Source organism: Cupressus sempervirens, chromosome 9 (assembly GCF_028749045.1).
Source record: "Cupressus sempervirens isolate cs-2001-9-10 chromosome 9, ASM2874904v1, whole genome shotgun sequence".
NCBI lineage: Eukaryota > Viridiplantae > Streptophyta > Pinopsida > Cupressales > Cupressaceae > Cupressus > Cupressus sempervirens.
This window is the reverse complement of record NC_143126.1, coordinates 539,337,955-539,345,389: the sequence shown is the minus strand read 5'-3', so window position 1 is coordinate 539,345,389 and position 7,435 is coordinate 539,337,955. Positions and strand designations below refer to the sequence as shown.

The 7,435-nt window shown below is 34.0% G+C and overlaps 1 protein-coding gene across 8 annotated transcripts; it reads left to right on the top strand.

The window, feature by feature from the left end:
- The first annotated feature begins 274 nt into the window (after window positions 1–274).
- LOC149539742 (uncharacterized) lies at window positions 275–2,259 on the top strand. 8 transcript variants are annotated; one of them, XM_089800941.1, is made up of 4 exons: window positions 435–1,093; window positions 1,311–1,446; window positions 1,529–1,570; window positions 1,661–1,728. In XM_089800941.1, exons 1-3 carry the CDS (start codon window positions 571–573, stop codon window positions 1,563–1,565), a joined length of 696 nt encoding a protein of 231 aa, XP_089657067.1. In that variant the 5' UTR covers window positions 435–570; the 3' UTR covers window positions 1,566–1,570; window positions 1,661–1,728. The 8 variants fall into 8 exon arrangements, 7 of the variants coding, with proteins under 7 accessions (XP_089657063.1, XP_089657064.1, XP_089657065.1 ...); XR_016356295.1 differs by having other exon boundaries at window positions 275–1,446; window positions 1,661–2,259; XM_089800943.1 differs by lacking the exons at window positions 1,529–1,570; window positions 1,661–1,728 and adding an exon at window positions 1,949–2,135.
- The last annotated feature ends 5,176 nt before the right edge of the window (window positions 2,260–7,435 follow it).

The following is a 7,435-nucleotide window of genomic DNA, read 5'->3' as shown; positions in this document are numbered from 1 at the left end:
GAAGCCTACAAGAGTAGTAGAGATAAATTTGCAGACACTATATGTGACAATTCTTGGCATAACTTATTCAACGAAGAGTACATTGAGCAATTGGGTGGACTCATCATCATCCTACACAAGCAACGATCATTGTTACTTAAGTCTGCTTTTTTTAGCCTCGTGGACATTAAAATTTTATCTATCTATCTATCTATATCCCCGTTTATCTCTATCCACTCCGTTCTTTCCTTTTCTCTATTCTTTATATGGCAATGAGAAAACCCCAAAGCAAGAAAATAGGGCCATTCTCTACGACTGCAAGCCCAGCTTATGTTCAATGGATTGCTTTTCTCGCTGTTGCTCGGTCCATGATGCTAGGGCTTCTCTTTTTCCTTGGCCTACATTGCTGGTATCTCATCTTCCTTCCATTTCCATGCATTCACCTGATTTTCTTCTTGCCTTTGTTAGAAATCCACCAACGGTCCTCATTTCGTCAAAATATCCATGGGGTATATCATGTGAAGCCATACCCACAAAGCAGTCACATTTAAACCCACAAATACAAGAAGAGAGACAGAGCCGCATAATGCCATGACACGCTTCTTGCTCCAGGAATGCTGTTTGTCCTCCTCTGAAATCACAGTACTGATCAGCAAAGACCCCAGCCTTTTCAGAAGAAAATCTTTAGACAGAGCCCGTCAGGTACTTCAGATGCTCAGAGACTATGGATTCACTGTAGAGCAGGTAAGAAAAGCCGTTTACAGAAGCCCAACTATCCTTGTTCGTTCTGTTGAGGACCATATGAAGCCTTCAATTGAATACTTGAAGACATTAGGTATAGCTGAAACAGATGTGAGCTATATTGTCTCCCACTATCCCAGAATTCTTACTTGTGGATTGGATAAAACTCTTGGCCCGAAAATCTCATCACTGATAAAGATTTTTGGGTCAAAGGCTAACATAAATAAGGCTCTTAGGAAGGCATCCGGGATCGCGTCCTATGAAGTTGAACTAGTGAATAATAAATTGAAGATTTTGGAAAACGGAGGCCTCCTAGGGCACGAGATCAGACAAATTCTTGAAAAGGATCCTCGATTCCTTTGTTCCTCTGTAGGTAAGATAGAGAAGAACATGGAGTTCTTGACATGTACTGTAGGGTTTAAACCAAATGTTGTGGTTAAATATCCCATGCTCTTAAACTTAAGTGTGGAGAAAAGGATGAGGCCACGGTATAAGGTGTTCCAGTATCTTAATTTATTGGGATCTCGCCATGACCATACCATGTGTCTGCTTACAAGTCTGATAATAAGTGAGGAGCATTTCACTCGCAGGTTCCTGTCCGACAGTCCTGAGGTCAAAAGGTTTTATGAAAAATGCAAGGGCGAGACGGCGGGTGTTGAAGTACGCGAACTTCTACCAACTCACTAGAGATAATTTGGAATTCAACGGTCATTTGCAATGCATCAGGTAGCGTTTTTAACTTATGTTTTATTGATCTTACTGAGGAAATTGGTTATATCCGCTAAATCTCCATTTTCCTGCAATCCAGTTTTTTCCCATGCTCGGGGATTGTGGATTCACTGTAAAGCAGGTTAAAAAACCATTCTAAGAAACCCACCTCTTCTTATTCGTTTGGTTGATGATTATTTGAAGCCTAATATTGAATACTTTGAAATATTAGGGATAGCTGAAGAAGATTTTAAGTGATGAACTATATCCTCTCTCGCAATCCCTGAATTTTTAATGCCAGATTGGATGAAACTCTTGCTCGGAGAATCTTATCGCCGCACAAGTATTTTTTGGTCAAAGGATAACATAATTAGGGCTCTTAGGAGGGCACCTGGGATTGCGTTCTGTGATGTTGACCTAGTGAATAATAACTTGAAGATTTTTGAAAACATAGGTTTCCTAGAGCATGACATCAAACAAATTCTTGGAAAGAATCCTCAATTCCGTTGTTCCTCTGTAGATAAGAAGATAAGAACGTGAAGAACATGAAGTTGAAATGTTTCAGGTGGCGTTTTTAAGGTATGCTTTATCGAACTTACGGTGCCACTAAATCTACACTCTCCTGCAATCGATTTTTTCCCTTTTTTATCTTCAATTGTGAAGAATTTTTATGGTTCTACCCTGAATTTAAACATGTCATTTATGTATGATCATCTATTGAAGCTAAATTAAATTCAGTTCTTATATAAACAATTGTTTGCATTTGGTGTAGAGACCACTGAATATTCTTTAAAGATTTACCAGGTTCAGTCTTGAATTGGCTGTTTTTTACTAACGGATTCAACTACATTACTTTGATTCAGCATCTCTGTCTTTCTGAAGCAGAATACAATCATTTGAACAAAATACATATTCTTAAAGTTTCTTTTGGCTAAGCTGTCACAAAAGGGGTATTTATTCTGCTAAAATTTTCATGAATCAAACCTGATCTAATTTGATATTCGAGATTTGATATCACATACCATCTTCCTCACCAATTCAACTTGTCCTCCTAAGCTAATTAGATGTTCTTTCTATGTTTAGAATGAAATCATCAAAATTGATATTTAAAATAAGCATTTACTTTAAAATACATTACTCGAATTGGATATGATATTGTATAATTGCATTGTAATTGTTTATTTGTACAAATGAACTGTTTTGTATTGTGGTATTTTTGTCAAGGGAAAAAGCAATATGATTTGTAAATAGAAACAACGCAGTGGCATTGATTATAATCTTTGTATTCAGAGGGTTTGGATCACTATTTAACGTGATGTTGATCACACTAACATGTTAAAGTTGCTGTACAGATATATAATTACACTTATGGTGCACGATCAAAAATAAATAATCTCTGCTTTGTAGATAGGCTAGTATAAGTGCAGTAAGCAGTTTTCCGTATTATGCTTGCTTTCTGAGCAACTGCAAGCATACTTTTTAGTTCTGATCGCTGTGTTGCAGTCACTATTCTTCATAAGTGAAGTTTTTTTTTCAAGTTTACAAGAGGGAATAATCAGATCTAGAAAAGAACGATACGCATATAGTTGATGGGGCTCCATTAGGTCATCTCTTTCTTCCAAGGGTTTCAATCTGAGCATCTTACTGAAACTAATTTGTACAAGCTCACTTTGGAAAGAAGCAACCTGGCAAGTACATCTTGGTAGATTGGGGCTTTGACCCCAACATTCAACAAATTACTTCCCTCAACCAAGCCATATAGAACAACTTTCCATTTAAAAAAAAATTCTTTTGGATGGAGGGTTCAGACTTGCGAGTTCACAATCCACTTCTGAATCTGCATCCGAATTGGTAAATTAGCTGAAGCCTCTTCAGCTTAGAGCCAAGAATTGAGGTGTATGCCTGAAACCCTAAAACAAAGATCATTTCATCCCTAAAACACCCCTAAAAGCATCATTTCACCCATTACACAGATCATTTTACTCTCTTCACACTCTTTCTTCTCATTTTTTACATTTTGAAATGTAGCCGATGTAATCTTTATCCCCTACACTTACAGTATATGTCACCGATCAAGGATGCAGTATCATACTGTCAAATATATTTAGTTTTACAATTCTGTATATTTCTTTAAAGTTTTTATAAATATATAATCTTTGTCAAGGAAAAATATTTGCCGTACTGGTGTACCTATACCCATACCCATACCCACATCTAGACCAATAACTTTGGAGATGTATAACAGAGGGATGTTGGTTCTCTCTAAGAGTCCGCTTGGTCAGATTTTAGGAGAGCTAACTTAAACCTAGTGAACAGATTCACCTTTCCAGACAAGAAACTATAGCAATCAAACCAAAAGGGGGTGCAGCAATTATGCTAGTAGAAAACTATATCTAAGATAACACATTAGAGTATAATTTGACGTGTGTAAAAGCTATATTAGATTAATTTACAGTTTTAAAAATAGTTTTATTACATATTTGATTAAAAAATTCTTAATCAGTTGAAGGACTAATTTGGAAAAATATGGAAAAAAATTCAAAAATCTGTTTGCAATTGAATCCACAATATCCTACACATTGGAACTCAACATTATTGGACCGATATGGAAAAGTTGTACATGCTCTTATATTAAAGGTATATATAGTAGACAAATTAAAGCTAGTTTTTGTTAAGGAAATGAAATCTGGAGTATATTAATGAAATCAAGAGCAAAAAATATATAGGTAAAGTGGATGGGTTCTTAGGGCATCAATACATGATTGTCAGCAATAACAAATAAACTAATAGATGTGTCATTAAAGAATAGTTTTTGCTAGTGGGGGAAGGCTTCCTGCAATCTATTATATATACTTTCAACTTCATGCAATCTATTATATATACTTTCAACAATAACTTTGTCTCTGAAACATACTTAATGTCTTCTCCTCATGCTATTAATGACTGCACTTATTATATTTCTTTTATTAGAATATGTAGAGTTAAATGTATAGTCGAGGCCTATATATTGAGGGCAACAGTTCTTGTAGGAGCAGCAAGGAGCATGTTATGTTTATATTAAGATTAAATATCAAAGAACATGCCTAATGCAATGGATCAGATAGGATTTCCCACACATCATACTTGACTGCCCATATCAACTTTGACATGCCTAATGCAATGGATCAGATAGGGTTTCATGAAGGAATTATTGTTTGATGTCAACCTTTGAATCTACATTGAATGCATGTGTTTTAAGGTCCCATATGTTGGTGTGTGCATGGATCCTAGAGGCCAAGAATGCATTCCAAGTCATTTTGGCCATGATATCTTACAGTTCATCTTGTCGATGGAATACACTCATTGTTGGATCAAGTCCACTTTGTGTGGCATTAATGTTTATTTGTTATCTGTAAAAGCAATAATGGGCAGAGTCCTATTTGAAGATTGTTCTCTTCCATTTTCACATAATTTGAATGTCATAACGCGTATCGGAAACTTAGATGTGTATATGATCTATTTATTTTACTTTCTTGAGTTTTTTAGTTCTTATTTCTGCCGTGATGAAGCATAGGTGAGTGCTTTGTAAATGTGATGCAAAACCCATGATTTTTATCATGTTTTTAAATATTATTGTGTCTTCTGCAAAGAGAACAATGTCTATATATTCAGCGTCACTAAGTAGAGAAATTATTGAAATATTGTTTCTTGGAAAATCTCCATAAGATTTTGTCTTATCCAACCTTTTTTCAAAGTTTCCAAATATAAAACTCTATCAGCCATTTTCATCACGCATTAAGATTGTTCTACTTTCCCGAGGTATGAATAATCTCCCAGCAGGCTGCACGCTGAGCTAGAGTCGCCGAACCGTAATGTTTAGGAAAGTATACCGGTGGGCACTAGTCTCATATTTTTGGCACCGAAATTTTGTCTCATCGTTCTTCCATCGAAGCATTAGATTGTGTTTGGCTCTGATACCAAGTTACAGAGCAGATTGAATCCAAAACAGAACAGTGAACTTAGGCAAGGCTTTTGGTACATAACTAAGCTTTTATCCAATATATCCTCCGAATGGAATGGCTAGGCATTTTCTGATTTTGTTGGGCTTGCCCTGGACCATCCTGGGATTTTTCCACCGAGGAAAGTTCTCGTTACCTCTCAAGAATATATAATTTTTTGATTATTGCATTAGAGATTCTAAGGTTACAAATTTATATAATCGAGGTGGTTGTGATTATCTATATGTACTCTTCTCGAGCAAAATATCCGGCTCGTCCTTAACCATTCTGAATTGTTCTACTCGGGAAAGTTCTCGTTACTTATCAAGATCAAATAAAAAACAATATTGTGCATTAGAGATCTAAAGGTCACAAAAAACAAGAGCTCTATAGAGCTATAATTCTGCCTTCTATAAGAAAAGGTAAGTATGAAGTATTTCAGTAATTATTTGGAGGAAAGGAAATGTTCGATCTGAAATCTTATTGTAGTGCCTGTTTTTAGTTTACATTAAGTTTTTATTGTCGAATTTTTTTAGGTCAGTTTATGTTTATGCTTGATGATTAGTAGTATTATTTTCTAGAGTATTGGATCTTGTGTTTCATACTCAATTGATTATATGATGAGACTATTTGGTACTAGTTACTTCATGTATGCATGAGTATACCTTGATGATGATTATTTATAGTGATTATAGTTATTGGATGATGTATGTTAGATGGATTATTTATACGTGTTTTCTTATGGATAGTGCATGTGTATGTTTTCGTTATGTATGACATTTCTAATGTGGTTAAGGAAGGGAGTCATAGTCATCTGCTAGTCGGGATCTACACGATGCACCACTTCTTGCCATTGCCTGTTAGGTTTAGAATATATCTGTTTATACATGCATAGATTGTATGCAGATTGTAAGTACCGAGTATTGACTTCTCTGAATTGTCAAGAAAAGCGTACCTTATTGTAATATTTCAATGGTAAGAGAGGGGAGATAAATTCTTGAGTCCAAATCCTAATCTTTAAACCAATTGTCCTAAAAAATTAGGACAAGTATCTGTGATGATTACCTTTTCGAATTCCTCATATGACGTAAATTCATGATTATAGCCCTTGAATTTGATCTTGTATGTGGCATTTTATGATGGGTTTTCAGCCCTTGAATTTGATCTTGTATGTGACATTCTATGATGGGTTTTCATATTTCGTCTTGTAGGGCTTTTGTGATTTTTTTGTTAATTAAGTCAAATGAAAAGATTTATTAATGATCTAATTTAATGAAAATTATTATGACATTTTCAATATTTAATTATATTTAATTAATTTGGAAATTAATTAAATAAAAAGAATTAAATTTAAAGAGAAAATTATAGTTCTAATTTGATAGTGTAATAATATAAATTTAATTTAATAATAATATATTTAGGAGATCATTTTTAAATAAATGTTAAATATTATTATTACTTAATAAATATTATATTAAAAAATACGCTTTGAAAATTAATCAGAGAGAATAAGCAATTATTTACGCATGAAATATAAATAAACTAATAAAAAAGAGAAATCAAATAAATTTAATAAAGATATTTAAAATTGGATAAAGTATGTATAAGTTTTGAAAAAGTTAATAGAGTTAAAGGGTTCCGATCAAGGAGTTCCCTCAGGTGATCGCACAATTAGTGCCCCAAATTTAGGAGAGAACTCCTTATCAGCAATTGAGGGTTCATTTTTCCAAAAAAAGAAAAAAAAAAACACTAGGAATTTTGGAGAAGGGAATTTTTAGAGAGAAAGTTTTGAGAGAAAAGATTTCTTCTACAATCTTTGGGTGTTTGCGAATTTAGCATTAAAGCCAAGTAGATTCTTGTGTTTTATTCACCTAGTTAATTATGTTATTTAATATTTTTGTCTTCTTCGTGATCGAATTTCATTGTGATGAATCTTTCAATATTTTATTTTGAAAATATTGGTATGCATGTGGATTTCTTATGTATATGTGAGGATTAAAAATATCATCAGAAACCTCTTTCAGTAGATT